Source organism: Ictalurus furcatus, chromosome 10, assembly GCF_023375685.1.
Source record: "Ictalurus furcatus strain D&B chromosome 10, Billie_1.0, whole genome shotgun sequence".
NCBI classification, from domain to species: Eukaryota; Metazoa; Chordata; class Actinopteri; order Siluriformes; family Ictaluridae; genus Ictalurus; species Ictalurus furcatus.
In genome coordinates, this window is record NC_071264.1 from 14550940 (window position 1) to 14575271 (window position 24332).

The following is a 24332-nucleotide window of genomic DNA, read 5'->3' on the forward strand; positions in this document are numbered from 1 at the left end:
TTCTTAAGTACTCTCTTTACTTATTTATTGCTCGAACCAGACTCTTTCCGTTAGCAAATATTTTTACCGTTATTATCTCTCTCTCTCTCTCTCTCTATATATGTATATATATATATATGTATATATGTGTGTGTGTGTATATATATATATATATATATATATATATATATATATATATGTGTGTGTGTGTGTGTGTGTGTGTGTGTATATATACATATATACCCCTTGGTATATATCTTAGTTTTGAAGCTGTGATCTAAGAAACACCAATATCTCTGCCATCGCAGAGGCGAAGTTCCTGGAACTTCTTATAAGAAATCGCTCCATGTAATACTTCTCTCAATGTAATACGTGCATTTCTTATATCATTGACTTCCTTCCACACAGAGAGCAATACACGGTGACTTCATAAAATTCTAATTCTAAATCATTGACTTCCTTCCACACAGACAGCAATACACAATAACTTCATAAAATTCTAATTCTAAATCATTGACTCCCTTCCACACAGACAGTAATACGCTATGACTTCATAAAATTCTAATTCTAATTCTAAATTCTTGATGATTCATACCAATCAGTATTAAGGCTGCATCAGTCGTTCGCTCTGCACAACAAAGCGCAAACCACCTGCGTGTCAACACGGACTTCACGGTAAAACTTTTCTACGACCATTCTCCGGTTTACTTGTTTTCCAGAAAAGCTGAAAAGATTCACGCAGCCCACCCAGGGACGCCAAATTGTTGTGGAAATTAGACAACACTCGCAGACTCGTCCTCTGAAGGTAAAAAGGTTTATTACAGTTGGATGATTAATACAGGATAGAATAAAGCAGGATAGAATAATGAGAGCGCTCATTATTTCAGCACTTGTGCTGAACCACTACTATATATATGAAACGCAGAGCATGACACACTTCTGTGTACCAATAAGAAGCAGTTTGAGGCAGTTCAAACAGGCTTTGTTTTAGGGTCTTGGAAGATGTGCAGACGAACCTTGAACAGAAGAACATGTTTGTGTCTCTGTATGCAGATAAACATTCTGTACTGATCTCACTGACATGACATGGCCTGCTTAGGCGTTATCCTCAGATGAACAGAAAAAGAACAAGAACAAAACTATTACAAAGTAAAAATGAGTAATTTCCCTCACACATCTTTCCTAGTGTCTGGGTGAGATGTATGAAGAAAAACACATGGGGCATGTTGTTATATCAAAATAATTAACGACAGGGTAGTGTGATGGAGCCAGATTTTTTTTTTAACAGTTCTACAGTAACAACTTGTACCAAAGTGTTCCATTTGTTGTATACCACAGAAATTTTCCAACAATTGCAATTTTGTTATTTATTCAAGAACGAAACGCCACAAGATTTATCCATTTATAGTTATATTAAATGTTGTACTACAGGTACAAGTTACCATAATTTCCGGACTATAAGCCGCTACTTTTTTCACACGCTTTGAACACTGCGGCTTAAACAATGATGCGGCTAATTTGTGGATTTTTACGGGCTAACAAGCTTCATGCCGCCAAAACATTTAGCCTCGTCACATCGAACCAATGAAATTACCGAACAGGTCACAGTGGACCAATGAAACTGTTCGAATTAAATCAAACGCACTCAGTCATTTTGCGCTTCATGCACACACCCTCATCATGGAAAACACACGAAGAAATGCATATGATGCAGCTTTCAAGTTAAAGGCAATCGATCTGGCTGTTGAAAAAGGAAATAGCATGCGAAGAGCAACTTTTGCTCAAGTCTGCCGGTGGATCCTAACAGCGTGGAGCAGTGTCAAAAAATCTACTATCACCAACGGGTTTCGAAAGGCTGGACTGTTGCGTGATGAAGAGGACAGCACAAGCTCAAGGGCAAATTTGCCTTGAGATGTAAGTGACATTGAGAGCGACAACAAAAGAGAGACTGAGGAAGTGTGTGACAAAGTACCGGTAATTCTGAGGCTGTTCAATTCCGACACCGAAGAAGACGACTTTAGTGGTTTTAGTGCGCAGGAGGAAGATGAAGATAGTGATCAATGACTTTTCCTGGTAGGCAACTGTATTTTTTATTTTTTTAACCAGTGTTACAGGCACTGTTCGGAAAAAAGCATTTACGGTACGTATTTAATTAAAAGTTTAAAAAATATTTCTGTGTAAATATCTCATGTTACGACGTGGAGACCTGCGGCTTATAGACAAGTGCGGCCTATATATGTACACTTTTTTTTTCTTTATAAAGTTAGTGGGTTCGGCTTATATTCAGGTGCGCTCAATAGTCCGAAAATTACGGTACATTATTTCAGTCATCATTTACATTAACGCAGCTATAGACAGCCATTTCCTCACAAGCCTCTCTTCCTTTTTCTTTTGAAGTTTATACGACAGAAAAACAGCAGGAAGCCACAAAACACAAACCCTTATCTCCTGAAGACTTTCCTTTGGCGGAAAATTTAACATTACAGCTTTAACAACGTGCTGAAAACTGGGGAATCCTTCAGTAAATGTTAAATAAATGTCTCCAAATTTCACCATATCAAGAATTTTTCATTGTTAAAGAGCATATACCTTAATATGTTTATCATTAGGCTTAGATTATGTGGAACACCTGCCATGTAGTTCTATGTAAATGAGTTGTTACTATAGGAACAATAACGTATTAGAACGAGCCCATTAAGATGAACCTGTCATTTGAATTACAGCCGAAATTACTGTCAGAGCTGCTCATAAAACATGAATCAACACCTTCAGACTAAACGAGAATTCAAAAGCACTGTGAAATAAGCCACATTAATGACTGTTTTATGAGGTTATGAATATGTCACTGGTATTTCTGTAATAATCCGAAGGCCTTTCTGTTTTTGATGTATTTGTAGCAACATGAGTTTGCTTGCAGGCATGCGAAAAAGTGGATCACATACCTGGGAATCAGTGGCAACATCTAATAAGGAAATGAGGGTGTAAATTAACCTGCTCGATTTATGCTGTGTTTTCAATTGCAACTGCTCAACGCAAACAATTCAATGTTAAAAGAAGCCAAGGATGCGATGGGCTTGAACAGATTTGTACAGGCTGAGTGGGCGATCTAGATTATGTGCATGTAACGGTTACTTTGTTCATCACGTCAGTAAAACTGCAATCTCAGTTTTAGGATGAATAACAAATAGCGTCACTCTGAATGCTACATCCTGTCTGCCCACATGCTCTGCTGGAAAAATAGCACAATTGTTCAGATTTAAATCCATTCTTACAGTATGATGGGGGAAAGAGCAAAGGGGTGAAGTGCATGTAGTGTGAGGGTACTAGGGACATTGAAATATTCTAGTGAACATTTTTTAGACCGAAAGAAGGAAAATGAGTAAATCTGGACTGATCATCTATTTTGTGTATTCTTTGTAATCACACAGTAGATGTAATATATAACTATCATAAGGCTCGAGACGGGAAATCACTCCTGTGTATCCATGACTCATTTCTTGGAAAATTTCCATTTTAAAAGAGAGTACCTAGTGCAATTACTCTATTATCTTATTAAAATGTTTGAGTGTTAATTCCAGGTCAGACATTTTAGTGTTATTAAGGAGCTTCAGGCTATTTTTCCTCCTCCGTCACTGTGATGAAGCATGAGATAAGCATGTCATGCCAAGTCAGGAGGCAGAAGGGCTCTGGCGTTACACAGTCCAGGGCCAAAACATTCCGGGAAACTCTCAGGCTTCCAGAAGCACGGAGAGCCGTGCCGAAAGGCTGGTATTGAATTAGTGGAAAGTGGAGGCTGTGTGCCAAGCCTGTAGTGTCGCTGTCAGATCAGGAGAGGGTGTTTTCTGCTCAACACCACGCTCGTCCACTACAAACACTCAGGTCTCTGGTGGAGTCACTTAGGTACAGACTTGGGATGGATCTAATTTTCCATTTAATTTTAATTATACTTGGCAAAGGAAGATGTCCTGCAGTAGGAAAACTGGAAGCCAGTAAGGCCAACAAATCCATCAAGTGTAAATGATCACACTCAGCTTTGGTTCTCTTAAGACAAACAAAATAAACAGGAAGAGCTGTAAAAGAAAAAAAAATATTAGAGTGGCTTGTTAAATAGGACATTAAGAACATCGAAGCATGTTTGTTTAATAATTTGATCTTTGCTTTGTTTCAATGCAGTTTACATTAGGCCTAGGTGATACATTGAGGAATAAACCAGGATAAGGAGTGCTGTTATAGGAAACTGTTGAAAGACTGGGTGGTGTGATGCAGCCAAATGTAAAGCAAAATTGAACATTGTCCTAAACAGCACATCCTAAGCAAGTGTTTTATTCCTCTATACAAAAGCATCTTGACAACAACTTTTTTGTTTATTAAACAATTTTATTGGTCACACACGCAACATGGCCTACATTTTTACTGTTTATAGTTACATTTGACTGGCATCCCATCCAGGGTGTTCTTCCGTCTCACGGCCAGTGCTCCAGGAAAGGCTCCGGATCCACTGCAAATACTAATCAGGATAAAATGGTTACTGAAAGTGAGTGAGTGAGGGAGTGAAAGCGAGAGTTACCTTTAATGATGTGGAGCATCTGGGAAAAAGTTGGTTCCTGTTATGACGTACGTTATAGGAGCTATAAATAGTTGTGTATAGAGAAGTACTTTGTTTATGAAACCAGTAAAATTGTTGTTTTCTTTACTAAAATCCAGGCTTTTATTATTTCTTTACTACAGCTGCTTTTACAGACACAGAAGACATGACTACTGTGGGTGAGGGCATACTAACTCTCTTGTGAATCACAGTGATACTAGCCAATACTTGGTGTCTGTGAGCTCATGTACATGAAAGAGGATAGAATGTGCTTTCCTCTGAGTGTGTTAATCTTCCCTGTGATGCACCCTACGAGCAGCAACTTGAAAAGATGCAGTCGGCTGGTTTCATGTGTCTTGAAGGAAACACATGTTAGCCTTCATATGATAGTAGGCATGGACAGGTGACCAAATTGGGGAGAAAATGGGTAAAAGAAAAAAAAAACCCAGTGCAGCTAAAACGCTGCATAAAACAGTGTCCTAGTGCTATCTTTTAAAATCCTAGCAATTATAATTGTCACATGTGCCATGCCTCCTTTAAAGGTTAGGCAAGATTAGTGAAAAATAGGTCTGTAACAGTTAAATGGGTGGAGAATAAGATTAGAATGATTTTTTTACCCATTGAGCCCACCCCTATTTCCACCTATGTACACAAAGACTTAGCATGTTAACTAGAATTACCATTAGCAAGGACTGTCATGGCATCACTTTCAAGTGCCCTCAAACATTCAACTGCTTAAAAGTCAAGTTACAACTCTATAAACATGCAACATGTCCTCATAATGGATGTGAAGGGGCGTTCGGGATGTGTCTATAGAATGACTGACAAGAGGCCAGTACAAATACAGTGCCCTGCAACCATCAGGGCAATAATTAAGAAGTTCCAGTCAACTGGAAATGTTATGAGTCAACTTGGAATTGGACGTGTGTCTATATTGTCTCGATGCACTGTGAAGAGGATGGTTCGAGTGGCCAGAAAATCTCCAAGGATCACAGCTGGAAAATTGCAAAAGTTGGGGTCAGAAAGTTTCCACAACTACAATCTGAAGCTACATCACCACAAGTTATTTGGAAGGGCTTCAAGAAACCAAAATAGAGCTTTTTGGCAATAAATACCAGAGGTGGTTTTGGTGCACACAGAGAGGTAGCCATATGGAAAAGTACCTCAGGTCCATGGTTAAATATGGTTAAATGGTTAAATATGGTGGTGGCTCTTTAATGTTTTGGGGCTGTTTTTCTGCCAGAGGACCTGGACATTTTGTTAGGATACATGGCATCATGGACTCTATCAAATATCAGCAGATATTAAATGAAAACCTGACTGACTCTGCCAGAAAGCTCAAAATGGTTGGATCTTCCAGCAGGACAATGAACCAAAACATACAACAAAATCAACACAAAAATGGTTTACTGACCACAATGGTACATTTCCTCAGTTTAAACATTTGGTATGTTTTCTAAGTTTTATTGTGAATAACATCAGATTGGCAAGTTATTGCATTCTGTTTTTGTTTACATTTTACACAGCGTCCCAATTTTTTTGGAATTGGGGAGATAATTTATCTATCAATCTATCAGTAATTACAGATAAAATGCCCTTTCCGGTCAAAGAAGCAAAGTAGTTTCACTTTGATAAATGACCATTAAAAAAAAAATAGAGATTTTATCACATTACAGCAGTGGAAAGAGCTGCAAGGTGACAGACAGGGAAGATTTTTGGATGAATATCAGCATGTGCACTAGTGCAGTGCAACCACAAACTGCAGAGTTAGCTGTGCATGATGTCTTGGAGAAACAGGTGACTGGTAGATCATGTTTAACTGATTGAGACAAGCGATAGAAGAATAAAGGACATTAACTCTTCTTCTCACTGATCAAATCAACGACGTATTCAGATTTGCAGTAGAAGCAGGTTTGAAATTAAATCTGTCAATAAAAATAAAAGATATTATTTTACCTGTTGAGATGCTTAAATCATGAAGGCAACATTTTATTGTTCCACAAGAACTTTTGTTCCATTTGGTTCTAGTTTTTGTTTTCTTTTTTAACATTATGCTGAATTTCTGAGTAACATGTATTACTCATCATGTGTGTATGTGTGTGTGTGTGTGTGTGTGTTGTGGTCAAACAGAAACTAAGCCCACTGTAGTGGTTTATGTTTTGAAGTCACTCATACAAAAGATAACTTTATAGTCTGGGATATTTAAACTGCCTTTTTATTTTATTTTTTTATTGTTTTTTAATTGACAAAACGTTCTGCTGCAAAGAGCAATAGAAAAGAATGAAACTTCCTTAAACAGAATATGGTGCTTTCCCATTTGGGAGTGGCTGAAAAGAAAGAACTGAAAGTGAGTCTCACATGACGTGAACATGACTCGAGAGGTAGAGAATTAATGTACGTCACACGCTGAAGGCCAGTGTTAGTCATGAACTGAGGGTCTGCGGGAGATGTTCATGGTGGAATTTTTTTTAGATTTAGGCTGCTCTAAAGGTAGGCACCTGATTTTCCTCTCATCGTTTTGTGTCATTTCGACTTTTAATGACATTCTTAATTTCTAGTGATCACATAGTCTTCTGTGCGTATATATTCTTCCCTTATCTTAACAATGTCTGTATTCATTTTACATTTCTATCATGTGGAACATAGCCAAAAGCTTTTGATCAAATGGAGTTTGTGTGATTACAGTTTCATCACTGTTAATACCATAGACAAAACAACAAAAAGAGACAGAATGACAGCTAAATTAGTTAAATCCAAATAGTAACTGCTATAAATAATAAACTCTTAGACATGAGTCGTATCAAGTGTAAGACAAATATTTGTGGTTAATAATTAATTTTCCAATTAGAGATTAGAGAGTCTAATAAAATAACTATTACATATAATATAGGGTGTCTTAAAAACCATTGACATGCAGTGTGTTGTTACATTATAATTTTAATTAGACGCAGTGTAAGAAATGCTCATGAGACGTGATTAAGACGGTAATGTTTGATTTTCTAAAAAGAACATTCAGTTTTGTTACTTGTCAGATCCATCTGCTGTGGTGTGAAGGTTCACAAATCACATATAAAAGATGATTTGAGATGAAAATGTAGTACAGGGTGATCATTGCCTAAGAAAGCTTTATAACAGCCTTATGAAGCAGTCACTATTTTTACATTAGTCAGTTTTACCACTACTGCTGTTATAATGAATAAGAATGAGCAGCGTGATGCCTAATTTAACGATTCGCATTTATAGTTTCACTTTATTGTGGGTAATTCCACTCAAGCGGAAGTCGTACATGTAGAGAAGTAGATTTAAAACAAATCGAATGGGCATTGGTGCACTTTTGTGAGTACAATCTCATTCTTGGTAAATAGGAGAATACAAATGTACCTGAAGAAGCTTGATTTTTTTCACATTTTATTCACACCATTTCACCATATTATTTCATCTTTCATTCACCAGTTTTCTTTATATATCCTAGGCAACACTATTCCAGCAGCACTCCCGGGATGCACATGGACATTTCCAGCCATTCTACCTTTCCTGATCTGGATATTTCCTACAGTGAAGACTTCTTTCAGGTAAGCGTTGTTTGTTTATGTACTTATCTAGGTTTTCAAAATCCAAGGTAGAGGCTGTCCACACACTGAATGAAACCAGACCACAGAGGCCTTCATTTATTTATTGTTTTAAACTTGCATAGTGTAGAAAGTGCAAAAATCAGTGAATAAAACAGACCAGTAAGCCAGAGCTTAATTCAGTGCTCACCTAACAAACAAAAGTCCATCCTTTTATCAACCCATAATTGAAGACTGAGACAAGAGGAATTCCTAAAGTTACAGAGTTCAGTTCCAGAAAATATCATTCAAATTAAACAGAGGCTTTTTGGATCTTTGAGCTTTAATTCTTAATTGCGTGAATGAGGAGATGGGGTTTTCATGGTTTCTTTGACACTTTTTCCCCTCTGTTTTTATTTTTTGTATTTTGTGGTCTAGTTTTCGTATCTTTGTGGTGTAGTTTTTAGGGCTGCAACAACTAATCAATTAAATCAATAATAATTGAAAATTAAAATAATCCACAACGAATTTCATGATGGATAGGCCCCCCCCCCCCCCCCCCCATTTTGATAATGCCTCTGGTCTTGTTTCATTCAGTGTGCAGACAGCCTCTGCCTTGGAATTTTCTTGCTACACGCACCTGAGGACACATTCATCATATTTGAGCACAACTATCCTTCTACCTTACCCAGGTTTTCAGCATCGTGCTAAATTTCCACATCACCAGTGATCTCAGATGAATTTATGACTTTTGTCCTTTGTGCACTTTTCTGACTACTATCTTGAAGATCGCAGTCTGTGCTCCACACTTCCACGTACACGCACTTCCATGCACCAAAGAGATAGCAAACTTTGGAACACTGCAGCACAATGAGCTGTTTAGCAACATAATCATTGGACCGATAAACATTCTGAGAATCCCATCTTTTAGAGTTATAGATCTTGATGGTTTGTCTATGGTCTGTGGGGGGAAAAAAAGTATGTGGTTGGTCATTTGCCTTGTCAATCAAATTACTCTGTGAAAGTAAGTGGTTCTTGACCATGTTTTTCTTCCTTGGCTCCTGTTTATGAATGGTTCTGGCATTGCTGGGATTTATTTACTTCTTTTCCCTCTCGCTTTTAAATCGCTTCTGAATGCCCGTGCGCATTTTACTTGCACTTTCAGAGATGTGTTAAATTTTTAATTGTAGCATCCGTTCTCTAACTGAACTAAATGAATTTTATTACTATAAAAAAGCAAAATGACAGTGAGGGCGGTGCTGCGGTGGGCAAGTGATGTAATCAGTGTGCGGCCGAACACCGTGTAACAAGGGGAACACCGACTATCACAGGAAGCTTGGTGGAGAAGCACAGAATCCAAGTTGCTTGAAGTCCAGTGTGAAGTTTCCACAGTCAGTGATGATTCGGTGTGCCATGTTATCTGCTGGTGTTGGTCCACTGTGTTTTCTCAGGTCGACAGTCAATGCAGCGTCTACTAGGAGATTTTAGAGCACTTCATGCTTCCATCTGCTGATGAGCTTTATGGAGATGCTGCTTTCCTTTTCCAGCAGGACTTGGTACCTGCCCACAGTGCCAAAACTACTAGTAACTGGTTTTCTGAGCATAGTATTACTGTGCTTGATTCGCCAGCCAACTGTCTGACCTGAACCCCATAGAGAATCTCTGAGAGACACCAGAGCCAACAATACAGACGAGCTGAAGGCTGCTATCAAAGCAACCTGGGCTTCCAGAACACCTCAGCAGTGCCACAGGCTGATTGCCTCCATGCCACACCGCATTGATGCAGTAATTTGTGCAAAAGCAGCTCCGAACAAGTATTGAGTGCATAAATTAACATACTTTTCAGAAGGCCGACATTTCTGTATTATAAATTCTTTATTATAATACTTTGAGATACTGGATTTCTGATTTCCGTGAGCTGTAAACCGTAATCATCGAGATTAAAACAAAAAAAGGCTTGGAATATTTCAGTTTATGTGTAATGAATCTAGAATATATGAAAGTTTCACTTTTTGAATTAAATTATGGAATAAAATGAACTTTTTCACGATATTCTAATTTTTTGAGATGCACCGGTACGTTCATAACTCAGCGTCTGTTTGACTTCACAATTCTCTTTCACTTCGCAGTCCCTAATTTTACATGCTCCATTTGAGTTTCCTACTTCTCATCAGTTCTTTAGTTCATGGCATGATGCTGCTTGTTTGCGAGTCTCCCTGGTTTTGCATTAAATAAAATATTATAGTGTGTGAAGCCTGTGCCTGTTAGCAGAGACTTTTTCGCAGTTTTCTTCAGCAAATTTATCAAATTACACAGTAAAATCCCTAGTGTTGAATTAATACCCAGTGTTTATATGAGTCCAATGGACTCATATAAACACTGTAGGGTGTGAATTCAACACTGGTGATTTTGCTGTGTACTTTGTTTGCTATGTCATGGATATGCGGTAACTAGCTTGGGAATACGTTTCCCAACAGCCACTGCACTCCACTGCATCACTGCCGCATGAAAATCTGCACCTGATTCACGGATAAGGTTAATGAGCACCTATATAAGCCTCATTCTGTCACTGCATCACGCTAAGTAATTGCTCAGTTTCCGTTGTGTTCTGCCATTACTAAGCCTTGTTTCCTGTATTACTGTTCTGTTTTTTTTACTTTGTTTGTCCCCTGGTTTTTGTACTTTGGTTACTCTATGATATCCTGTTTACTGATCACCTGATCCTTTGCCTGCTTTGACTTTGCATCAGCCTTACCTATTGGATTTGTTTGCTAGACTTTATATATTATAACCGCTTAAACTGCATTTGCACCCATCCTGTAGTGACAGATCGTGACATACATATTTATTTACTTATTTACTTATTTATTTATTTAAAACCTGGAAATGATCATCAACATACCTGTTTCATGTGCTTTTGAGGAAAAGAAATCATTCTCTGCTTTCTGCATTACCCCAAAACTTTGACTTTTCTACTTTTGACTTTTTTTTTATTTTAAATCATTCAGATATCACAAGCCCTTGCAATAAACATATCACGATATGTACATTTGTGAAATTTCAATAGTTTTGATACATTGTTCAGCCCTAATCCCAACCCCTTGATACTTAAGACACATGAAGAGATCAGGTACAAACAGGGGCTTTACTTCAAGCTGTTTTACCTGCGAGCATGTGTCAGGGTATTTGTAAGGAATAACACACGACAGACTGTGAGGTTATGTGCAAATAATGCCCCCTGAGCATGATGTGTATGATGCAGCATGATACACAAACCACAGCGATTTGCCAACAATTACAATGTTTAATTTATTAATTTACTACTAGTTGTTATATTTAATGTTGTGAAACGTCCATAAGACAAGTTTGTTCAGGTTCTCATCTACATTATAGTTGTGATAAACAGTCTCTCTCTCTCTCTCTCTCTCTCTCTCTCTCTCTCTCTCTCAAAACACAGTGAATTTTCCAAGAAACCAGACACTTTCCTGTTACATAGTTGCTAACAACCGAGACTCCTTCTATAAATGTTAAATTAATACCTCCTAATAAAAAACCTCACCACATCAACAATCATACAATTTACAAAAAGCACTTTTTTAAAATAAAAATCCATTTACTATTAGTTTTAGATTGGGTTGAGCATGTGCTGTACAGGTCCCTGTGTATGTTACTATAGAAACAATAACATATTAGAGCGAGCACATTAATATTAACCTATCGTTCAGGTTGCAGGTGGAACTACTGTCCAATCCGTGCTGTTATACAGAAATAACGCACACCTTCAGCCCAATCACATTCAACAATTCACCCACGCAGTGATATAAGGAGTTATCGTGAATGTGTATGTGATAGAGATGTAACCAGATACAAGTACATTCTTCTGAATGAACAGATGACGTCTTCTAAATAAATACAAATACGGATATGAATAGGTGAAATGCTGTTTATTTTATTTATGTATTTAGTTGTTTTTGTTTGTTTAGGAAAGCTTGCCAAAAATGTTTACAGGGCATCTGGTTGAAACTAAAGGTGTGCATAATGATTGGGATCCCACGGGACACAACAAAAAAGTCGTGCACGCTAGCGAGGGTATTTATTTTCATACGGGTGTGTACAAGCGGTAATATATGAAGCTCGTGGGACCTAGACACTGTGTGAACTAAGAATGTGCAGTACATCCTTACAGGGTTCATCCGTTCAGGGTTGCAGGGTTTAAAAGTAAAACTTTTTTGGGGCAAGTAGATCCCACGCACATTTCTGGAGTCACATAGCTGACTTTAATTCACAGACCATGTTGACACTGCTGGCATTTCTACATCTGGGGTTTTTTTTAAGTGCTTAGCACTGGAAATTCTGGTTTAGGTCAAACCCGCTTTGACTTTAAGATACAGAGACTGATATTTTGAGCAGTAAACAGACAGATCCAGATAGTGTCATTGCCTTATACCCTTAGTATGTAGTGTTAGGGTGCTGGATTAGCTTTATTATATTCAGTTATAAAGATTTAAACTGAGGTTATTTTTAAGTTCCATTGCAACAATGAAATTCAACAAGTCATATTCTCTCACAAAGGATATAAAGAATGTTTGTTTTTCTTGCTTGCAAACAGAGTGGTCAGAAGTTCAAAGTGCTTGACACCACACAGCTCTTTTCTGAAAATTTCAGCTATAAAAAGGGGCTGCACTCCACCTGCATTGCAGTCACCTCTTGTAGGATTACATGTGAAATGGACATTGGTGGTTGAGGAAAAATTGTGAAAGCTGCTGTGAGGAAACTTACTGGAGATAAGAGTTTAGTTATCTGGCCATGGTATAAACCTCCAGTATGACCATGACATTATTTTTTATTATTTAAGTAGTGAGCCATAAGAATTAATGCTCAGGTTGATGTGTGTCGAACCCGCCTCTTCCGTGAACACCTAACTAACCCCTAAAATGCCAACCCCACATTATCCTTAAAAAAAAAAAAAAAAAAACCCTACTCTGGCACTTAGACCTCTACTCTGCGCACTTTGCTTCTCTAGAACTCAATTATAAATCTTGCATGATAGCATTGAATGCAATGTATTTCCTCATTTGTAAGTCGCTTTGGATAAAAGCGTCTGCTAAATGAATAAATGTAAATGTAAATGTGTGTAATATGAATGTGTGTGACCTATAAACGTATGACCTAAAATCGTGTTTCATTGTAGATTTAGTGTAGTGCTAAAGACCACGTCAGCCCAAGTGTCACCTTTCTCAGCTGCTGGAAAAAGACACTCCATGCTAAAACTCTGACTAAATGAGACCGTAATTGTCCTGTGACTAAACCTAACCATGTTGACCAGCAGGAAAGATCACACTCCCCTGTTATCTTTCACACACACCCACACACCCACCCACACACACACACACACACAAATATACAGTGGAAGATACTTCTTAAAAAACACAGGTGATTGGTTTGTGACAATGGAAAGAGCAGAACTTCCTCATGTTGTGCTGTGTAGAGGATGTAAGAACATTGTTTTGTTCCTGCAACAACAGACACAATAATCCTCCGCTGGGTTTAGACTCGTAGCAGCAGAAACTTGTTTTTATTACTTTTTTTTTTTTGGTTATCATTTTATGCATTTGTTCTCTATCGTTATCATTGCTGCTAATGTTATCAGTATTGCTAAAAATCCTTTTCATTTATTTATAATGAACACTTTTGAACTATCCATAGCAAACTAGTTGGCAAAGCACCATTTTAGTGTTTTTAGCCTAATTTTCTTAACCTAGCAAAATTAGCTTTCATGTTTTAGTCAGATGTTTAGTTTTAGTCATAACGTATAATCATTTTATTAGCCTTGTGAAATAGTATTTCATGATTCAGTCTATTTCTAACACTTTTATTAACCTAGCAAAATGAGCTTTTGTGTTTGAGCCTAATTATAACATTCTTACTAACCTAGTGAAATTAGCGTTCATGTATTAGCCTATTGGTTCTGATTGTATTAACCTACTGAAACATATTTTAGCCTATTTGTAAGCATTTTATGAACCTAGCAAAATAAATTTTCATGTTTTAGTCTGTAATAATCTAACTAGACTAGGCAGATTAGCTTTCATGTGTTAGCCTATTTGTGATGATGTTATTAAAGGGGAAAAATCCTTTCATCTTTTAGTCTATTTGTAGTCATGCTCCGTGAACAGTTGTGTTATGGCACTCTGTAACCCAAAGTGGCAACTTTGGCTGTGAGAGAAGGACTGCGAGCATTCAGAGTGCATTTCCAGATATTTATCTTGTGCATGACTAACAGATGTATTTTTGCTCACATTGCCTTCATGGAAATAAGGATTTATTGTGTGCACTCATCATCCATTTGAATGCAGCCACACCTTTCGATCATTTTATTCTTTCTGCCTTGTGTATTGCCAAACACATCTGAAATACTAGTGTGAGTGTATGTAAACATTCTGTAATGCTGAGCATGAGATTTCCATAAAATGTCTTATTGCTGTAAGTGAATGCAGTGAGCAAATGGTGAAGGAGGGACAAAAGAACTCAAAGATCACAGTTTTAGGTTGTTTTCACACTTAAAAATGCAGTGTATTGCTTCTTGTGGTTGTTCAATTTCAAAATCAGCTGTTAAACATCATTTTCATAACAAGTTGTTTGGACATTTTGCAGGAAAGAAGCCCTTCCTGAAAGCAAGTCAATAGATCCAGTGCCTAAACTCCACCAAGCATTGTTAGAACTACAGTTAGCACTATGTGCTGTGATCAGATGAGCTGAAATGAATCAAACTTTTTGGTCATGCACACTATCAGCATGTTTGGCGACTACTTACACAGAAAAGCAGCTGATCCACCACTGTACAATATGTAGGAGGATCAGTGATGACCTGGAGCAGTTTTATGGCTGGTAATTCAGTGAAGACTGATGGCATCATCAAAGTCGAAGGATATTTCCAGCAAACCCTGTTTGCCTCTCTTCAAGCATTTTTTAAGAATATAAAGGATGCTAAAATGCATGGCGCATGGCGAAGTAGACCAAGACCCTTCTCAATTTGTGTTGAGACTCAGAGCTGTAATTCTCTCCAGAGTCCCCATCACAAAATGATCATTTTGAACTAATGATCTGTTGGGGGGGGGGGGATTTCCACATATACATCAAAAGAATCCATCTATTATCTGGGCATCAGTCACATCCTGGTTTAGGCACACCGTGAACCACTGACATTTTAAGCTCCAGTTGTCTCATCAGATGATCAGTTCACCTCTGAACGTCACACAGATACACAGCTTCCTCAAGGTTGGATTTGGTCGAGCTCTAGCTCAGACCAGGAAACTTTCCGAAAACATACTGATTAGATATACTTTCTCTCAGTAAGAAGTTCAGACAATATTTGTCATTATTGTCTAGTGATTGAAGATGAAAAATAAAGTAAATGCTTTACCTAAGAATAGTAAATCTCATCTTGAAGAAGCCATTGAAAGACAAATGTTGATTAATAACTCATTTCAAATCGCTCAATGGATATATATATATATATATATATATATATATATACAATGTTCTGTAGTTTCCACACAATTACAGATAAAATAAAAAAAAAAAAGACACATAAAAATTGCAGTCAGTCTGTTCTCCTTCTTCCATTCATCTTGATCAATGTGCTGGTAGTGGTCTTTATAGAACAGCCCAAGGTTCTCTCAGTGTCAGGCTCCTCTCAGTGCAAATCTGTTTCTAAACCCTGAAGCAAAATTCAGATTCACTGTTTTGTTTCCTCCTGATTTTTCAGACTGCGCAGTGGAGAATGTAGCGTTAATAACTAGCAAATAGTTGAGTAGGAGAGAACTACAACCAACCTGAACTAGAGAGCAACAAGGACATGAAACCACAACGCAACCACAGAGAAATGAGGGGCCTCAATACATGTGCATGCTACACACACGCGCGCGCGCACACATACACACACGCGCTTGCACACACGCGCTTGCACACACGCGCACACACTCACACGCACACATGTGCAATAAGCTTACAAAGAAATTTTAAAAGCGTGCCCATGCATCATGTTACTTCTTCCATGTTAGCTTTAGTATGTGGGCAAGTTTTGAGTTTGGTCAAATACAGAGTGAGATTATGCAGAAAGAGAATTTGACATGAAGATTACTGTCAGTTAGGCAGTGCGTAGGCTAAACTTCTGTGGAACACTTTCTACCCAAATAGTAAGCCATGAATTCTTCTTTTTTTTTCAAGCTTATTTTAAGGCTAAATGTCAGTTAGGGCTAAGTTGATTCAGGATCAGTGAATTTTAATAAAGAGCTATCTGACATGCCTCTAATCTCAACCTGACCATGTGACACTTTCTTTCCCAAGTCAGACCTAAAATAATGACTTTATTTTTAAAAATAGAAAAAGTCTTGTCAAGAATATGGTGTGTAAAATGAATGGCATGACTCTCTTTTCCCGTTCACCCACAACATGAAGGGAAATTAATTGAATGTAACGCAGCGCTACAGAGGTTGAATCATCCTTTCTGATATCCTATTAGTACCGGATGACTACTCGTTCATGTGGATTCCCAACTATGACCCCACTCACGACGCCGCTCTGTCTCTCAGACTAACAATCATAACAGTCCTGGGGCTTCTTATTGCCATGAGCAGCCTCTTCCAGTAGGCATTGATCAGCGGGCCACAGCCGGAGGCCTCCAAACTGATTAGGATCTCAAGACATCATGCATCATCTTTTTTTCTTTTTTATCAGATTATTTTGGGTCTTTAAAAGAAAAAAAAAAAAGGTTCATATTTGCATTTTCAAAAATATCTTTCATATACATCTCATATATAGGATTCAAAAATACTGACATTAGTATGTATTAGTATTAATAGTGCATGAAGTATATCTTTTAAAAAGTCACAATGTGTAGCCTGAAATCACACCATAATGTCATAACTATGGTGAATAGCAGAAACATTTTGCAGCCTTAAAACATCGCACTGTATTAAACAGGTTAAAGTCTATTGTGTTTATATGATAAATGTGTTCCTTTAGTAAACAGTGTCCCTGGCTGTAATTGCATTACTGCTGTAGTTGTTGCTGAATCTGTTTTCTATATTTTTAAACGTCTGCTTTAAAAAAAAAAAAAAGGTAAGGTGTAGGTTGCTTTTTGAGAGGATCTTTCCATTCCTGCACTAATAGTTAGTTGAGAAAACATTTGCTTTCTGGCTTTGTAGTCCTCCGCGCAGCCGTTAACTCATTTCTCTGCTTGCCGCCCGGGCTGTGTTAAACTAATTATCTCGATCGTTTCCCATTCATAAGTGATGAATGAGACCATGGTATTCCTCGTGTGGCTCAACACAAAAAGACAGAGGCTGCAATAATGTGCCCGTCAGAGAGCCGCTGGTCTAAAGAGAATAATCATTAAATGATGATCTGTGAGCATTAAACAGAGGCCACACAGCTGCCACAGTGCTCTGGAGATCCTGCGCGCTGCGCTGTTTACACTAGAAATGCGGTTGTGTTACACCATGTACAGTAAAGAGGGCCTGACTGCCAGGAACTCTAGTCACTTACCAACAAAAGCATCATTTCCTGAAAGCTCCTCCCCTCCTCCCCCTCTCCTCTCCTCTCCCCTCCCCTCCCTGCCACCTTCAGCACTGAGGAACTAAACCACAATCAATATGACTGAACATTCTGAGCAAATACCTGTCACTCCTCTTTTAGCAAAAGAGGAGCACACTCAGTAGGCCAAAGAGCTCTCCAGCGTGAGCCTAGCTCCTACCTGTTGTGTGTGTGTGCGCATGTGTGTGCGTGTGTGCTTGTGTGCATGTGAATGTGTCTGTGTGTGTGAGTGAGAGAGAGGATTTGTCGGTGCGGAGCTTTGAGATTGCTGCGTTCGCCCTCGTCTGTGTCACTCACTCTTTCCTTGGCGTCCTCGTTGTTTGGGAATGCTACAGCTGTGCTGACGGTGCTGGGTTTTTCTCCAGCACATGGATGGATGTGTCGTTATCGCAAGGTGAACAGCAGTGAGTTCCCGGAGAGACGCTGGACTCATGTCGCTCATGCAGTTTTGGACTAAGTTTTATGCAGACCTGGGACGTCCACTTCCCAAGGTAGATGTCTGCTTCACTTTTTCTTCGTTTCTTTTAAATGCACAGGGTTTGTTTGTTGTTGGTTTTTTGGGGTTTTATTTGCAATTGCGTGTATGCAAGAAATGCAACTGCCCGTGTTCTTTGCTCACATGATTGCATTTTAGTCATAGTGATGAATGATAATTGCGTTAAGTCACGTGTTATTCCGGGAAGTCATTGCCAATGCACAATTTAATCTGGTTTCTCTCCAGGAATTTTTGTCTGTTATTTCCTTGATGTGGTAAACAAAAGACTTCCTCGTCAACACCTCCTTGAGTTTATGCCTCACTTTTCTCGATAAATATACTTCCTGTTTGAATAAAAATCCCATAGATTAATTCTCTAACTAAACGCAGGGTTATTCTATAAGATGAAGTATGGTTGTCAATCACATTCGTCGCTATTGATTCTCGGGTCACTGCATGTTGGTAATCAACATGACAAACTGCAATCTGTGCCGGCTTCCAGTAAGAGGTGGAAGGAGGCGCTTCTTGGATTCTCCTCTGGCTATTTGACAACTTGATCATTTGAATGTAAACTTCAGGTTATTTGCATGGGAGCATTTTGCATGAGCTGTTGTATGGTTGCGTGTATGCACTCAAATTTAGACAATAAATTGTCTTGCATCAAACTTCCAGACATAGCGTAGGCCAGTCTTGTCCGTGATTGTCCTTCTCTGGGGACAAATGCGATGCACAAAAATGGAATATGTGGCATATTTAATAAATGTCATTCTGTCGTGTTGAGTAAGAGGTTCAAAACGATGACATCTGTTTATCTGTTAAAGTGCACTTTTGGGTTAAAAGTGTCATCAGGCCCTGTAAATCTTCAGATTCTTCGGATGGAAAAAAAAAACAAGGTCTGTCAGTAAGCGGTGGGCAAACAGATCTATTTTAGGCCTGAGGCTAAACAGCAAGAGCGCGTGCCTTACTGGAAGAGAGTGATGTAAGGTGCTGTGAAGAGACCTAGAACACGGACACCTGTGGTTTCACTGCTTGACACACACTGATATAAAAATGTTTGGTATTTGTTTCCATTTGTTTTCATTTCTCTTCTTTTTGTTTTCCTTTCTTTCACTCTTTCTTCTTTCTTTCTCTATCTATCTAGCTATCTTTCTTTCTTTCTCATTCTCGCATTTTAAAGACATTGTTTCACAACATCAGATCTCAGTTTTAACCACACCTGTTGGAATAACATTATTTAAAACGCATCAGGAAGCTGTTTGCTGTTTTCCCGTCACCGCTTGTTTAGAGGCTTCAGTAAGTGTCATGCGTTGTGGTGTAACCTAATCTATTGTTGTAATAATGAGGCATAATTTCACAGGAGGATTAGCGTCAGTCAGTTTGCTGACGTGGAGGAGCACTTGTGTCTCAAGACTTCTCTTATTTACGCACACACACACAGACACACACACACATGCACACTGATTTTATTTAATCGTCTTCCTGCTGGGTAGTACAGTGCAGCGAACAGTTTTGTTTGCCTTTGTGTGTAGCTTTCTCTCTTTTCCTCTTTGTGCAAAATCACACACAGACACTGACAGTGACTTTCGGTAAGAGAAGCCCCCCGTCACTGCTCAGCTTCCTCTTAACGTAGTCAGCTAACACGGCGTTTGTTAGTCACATCTGGCCTGCGTGCATGTTGCCACAGGCGGGCTTGACTGTCCAAGTGTTTGCACTGTAGTCTCTTATTCAAGCCCAAAGCAAACAGAGCCACCTTAGCAGTCTTCAAAGCAGGCTTGGATAATTAGCAAGGACCGCATTCACAACATGAAAGAGATGAAATCATCTGTTTTGAGTGGAAAGTGTCAAAGCACCGCTGGGTTACAGTTAGTGTGAAGCGGGTTATGGAGTTTAGGAAGAGGGTGTGCCATGCTTGCATGTTATATTTATTTATACAGGCAAAGGATTTTAATTCATTAGCCAGAAGGTGTTTTTCCTAGGTGTTGTTCCCTATATTTCTCCCATTGTACAGAGCTCAGTGGACAGCTTTTGCAATGCGACATTCACCAGCAGTGTGGGTTTGTAATAGAGGATTGTCATTCCAATGAGCAAAACAGCAGGACTTGTTTGTTTGCGCATTTGGCTTAATGAACGTCTGTCATTTTTACCTGAAGATGCAAAATACAGGGCAGAGTCAATATAAATAGATTTAGCATGTTTTACTAAGCCAGAAAGTCACTTTTGAGTGCACAAATTAATGCAACTGGAAGACATGAAATTAACTGAAGAGAAAAATTATACCATTTACTAATAATGAGAAAGTTTATCAAAATTATTCCCTAGTAAAAAGTAAAAAGTTTCTCAAAATTATAGTTTTGTATTAGATTCACTTATCTGATGCCAACTGCATTTAAACCGAGCCCCGTTTTAGATGGATGAAAAAGTTTTCAATAGTATACTTGAGTCACTTACTGTACACTCGTGTGTACACTTTTATTCATTTATTTATTCATTGTTCACGTTACTCTTCCAGGAGACTCTCTGCTACCGAGAAAACCTCACATACTGTTTCCTCCCATTACTTTGCACGTGTAGTAAATCACACAATTACTCTTTGTGAATCATCCACAACATGCTCACGATTTACATGCACAGTGCAGTGCGCTGCATAAAATCATGTAGATACAGTTCAAGAGCTTTAGTTAATGTTCACATCAAACATCAGAATGGGGGAAAATGTGTGATTTGAGTATTTCAGAAGCTGCTTATCTCCTGGGATTTTCATACACAAGTCTAGAGTTTACACACAATAGTGTGAATAACAGAAAGCATCCAGTAAGCAGCAGTTCTGCAGGGGAAAGGCCTTATTGATGAGAGAGGTCAGAGGAGAATGGCTAGACTGCTTTGAGCTGACAGAAAGGCTACAGTAACTCAAATAACAACTCTTTACACCTGTGTTGAGCAGAATAGCATGTCAGAATGAACAACATGCCAAACCTTGAGTCAGTTGTGCTACAACAGTATTTTCCGCACCATTTTCCCCTTCAATTCATTCCTGAGCCTTCTTTCTAAACTGATTAATTTCTGTACCAGCTTTGTGTTAAAGCATACGAATGTTCCCGGAAACTAAAAAAGCATTTACCTCCAACATCAAGTGAGAATTTAAAAAAAGAACACTTCTTGTTTCTCATGGTCCTGTGGTTCTCTTGGCTAGAAATATGTGTTAACAAATAAATGAAGGTCTTTATATATATATATATATGTATATATATATATATATATATATATATATATATATATATATATATATATATATATATATATGTATGAATGTATGTATGTATGTATGTATGGAAGAATTTCCTGTGGTTGATGTGGAATGCTGGGGGATTCCCTGCACACTGGTTCAGCAACAAACAAGTGGAGCAGTGGCTCAGTTTTCCTGAAAGCCTGTGCTACATAGCTGCTACAAGACAAAGCAATGTATGATCTGGAACTACAGATATACTCAATACTCCTGTTTTTTATTTCCTTATCATAAGCCCTGGTGTGGAATTGTTCTTGTAGCTAATAGCATGCAGTCTATCAGCATAAGGTGATGTTAAATGTTGTGGTGACTGTTGTTTGTGTGGTGTCAGTTGTTTGTGGACCTGTTTCAGTACCGGTCAGTGAGGGAGAACTACCCTGATTGTGAAAACATGGTCTAAATATGGTCATAAATGTGGTTTTAGGGTTTTTGAGAGCACTGCTGGGAAACACAAAGTGCTTGTTTAAGCAGGAATCAGAAGAGAATATGAAGTGGAAGAGGAACAGGCTGTGAAAGGGCGCAGGGTTCATCAGACCACAAGCCAAATAAGCATGTTGTCTCAAGTTATAAATTGAAGTTATAAATTCAGTAGGCCATTGTGTCTATTGAAGATGCCCCATAGGCCGAACTCATACAGGTTTGGATGCAGATCTATAAAGTGGAAGTGTTTTACAGTGTAAAGTTTCCCCCAGAGTCTTTTTTCAGCACGAATCCTCTGAAATGTGAAATTATTGAGGCTAAAGGGATACACAGATGTTGTTGTTGAAATTACTCAGAAATAATGGTAACTTAATGTCTTTCTTCAAAAAAAGAAACTCTTAGAGTTCTTTTATTTGATAACTTATTTGATACTGATTTGTTATTTATTTACCCATAGTATGGGTGGGTGATGAGAAATGATCATATCAGAATTTAAAGACATTTCTGCAGTATGTATCAGAATATCACGACCAGTAAAACAGTAGAATAAAATATATCATTAAAAAAATACTAATTTAATAGTGAAAAAGAGGAATAATTATTTTAAATTAGTATATAATAAATTAACAGTGAATAGGAGGGATAATTATTTTCAAATCTGTAATTAATATATATTAGAAAACTATCAAATCAGCTGCTTGTTCTGTTATTGAAAAAATCATGAACAGCTTCTAACCAATCAGAGTCGAGAATTCACCTCCGCTGTGGTGTAAAACAGTATAATGGTGATGTAGAGATCTCGTTAGTTTGGACTTTCAGCAGTAGAAAAAGAGAGACTCCGATGAGTGTCCTTTGGAAATTACTTACAAGTTTTAAGGAGTTTTAGGACACACTTTTTTAAAAATGTAATATTAAAGTAAGTATATTTAAATTTAAATATGTTAATTCAAAGGATTTTTATGGCCATAAATATATACATGCAGTGAATACAAGATGTGCTCCATCTGTATATTCTCACGTCTCATTAAACAGCTTCACCGAACTTTCCTGTCCATGGAAAAAGGAGGCTGTGCATGGTGTTTTCTGTTGCAACAGGAACAAACAGGCTGCTCTAGTTTGAGTCAGAGCTGGCTTCAGTAAGGTGGGCAGGATGTGATGTTTTTGCTTAGTAAAGAAGCAGCTGTCAGAGCTCCTCAGATTCTCCGTGGAAATGTTCAGAACTTCTCCGAGGCAAGCTTTCCCAGAGTTTGCCTGCCGTTATGGCGCCGAGTGTGCGACTTTCCTGCTGTTCTGTTCCAGTGGCAGCTTTATTTTACTCTGAAACAGAAGCACTCTTCACTGAATTCTCTAGCTGTGATCTGAGTAAACAGCATCCAGGGATCCTGCTTGTCTGTTTACAGTTCACAGAGTACACTCAGAAATCAAAAATTATGATTTATTTTGCTTACTATACTCTTCCTTTGTACATTATAAACCTATATTATAGTTATTTTGACACCGTAAATCTTTGAATCAAGATATAACCACTTCCTAGTCATAGTGAGTGAGTATATCTTTTAAATGTTGTATCTAAACACAACCCTTTATGCAAGTGTCCACACTTATGGACAGTCAATTAAAATCTGTTTTTAAGGGAAATATAAGATGTAAAGCATCTCCAAATCACTTGAGACCATTACTGTAACATAAATAATTATCCTGATTTCTACACGGAATCGTAAATCAGGAACAAATATAGCTTTTAATGTAAAAATTTTTCTAAATCTCTGAAATCAGCTGCATCATGCAACAGTCCTAAACTGCATACATTTTTCATACATTTCATTTATGTATGAAAGGGTTAATTGAGGAAGCCAGATTTGTGATTAGTCTCTGATTACCCAAGTGTTTTTGTGCACCTAAATTAATTATGTTTTACCAGCATCATTTTTTTTTAAATTCTATTTGATTCTATTAGTTTTGGATGAAATGCTTTACTCTGTACTCTATAAATCAGTTAGTGTGTTATTATAATGGTTCTATTTGTTTTGTTTTGTTTTTTTTTTTTCCTTTTCTTTTTTTGACTCAAACAGCGAAAACACAGTGTGTTTCTGAAGTGAATAATTAAATGGAGATGTGTAGAAGACACCAGTATGAATGGAGCTCTGAGCTAAATGCAGCTACGAGATTACAGCAGGCTTTACTGTATGCACTTAGAAAGCAGCTTTTAATTAGAGACTGTGCTGATCATTGTCTCCTCATCACTGATAGTGAATAAACTCCTAGTGCCAAACTAAAACATAATCTGATTTGGGGCTTGGAGGATTTTACTAGTTGTATACTGAGAGCATGGTTGAACATTTTCTACTATATATAGTTTCCTGAACTGATATATGTTCTAGCATTTTAAAGTTTGTTGACCCCAAAAGTTAGAAAGGAGAAAATTGCATGTAAAGATTTCACTGG

The 24332-nt window shown here is 38.0% G+C and overlaps 1 protein-coding gene across 5 annotated transcripts in view; it reads left to right on the forward strand.

Moving 5' to 3' along the window:
* Positions 1-24332, forward strand: part of si:ch73-63e15.2 (protein strawberry notch homolog 2) — a 68723-nt gene that overhangs the window by 23506 nt on the left and 20885 nt on the right. For 2 of the 5 annotated variants that reach the window (XM_053634864.1, XM_053634865.1), the window contains exon 4: positions 8037-8136. In XM_053634864.1, the coding sequence (XP_053490839.1) occupies positions 8037-8136 (100 nt within the window). Of the gene's footprint in view, positions 1-193; positions 785-3440; positions 7055-8036; positions 8137-16651; positions 18201-24332 lie in introns of those variants that run through there. The other 3 variants (XM_053634867.1, XM_053634866.1, XM_053634868.1) reach the window with 3 other exon arrangements.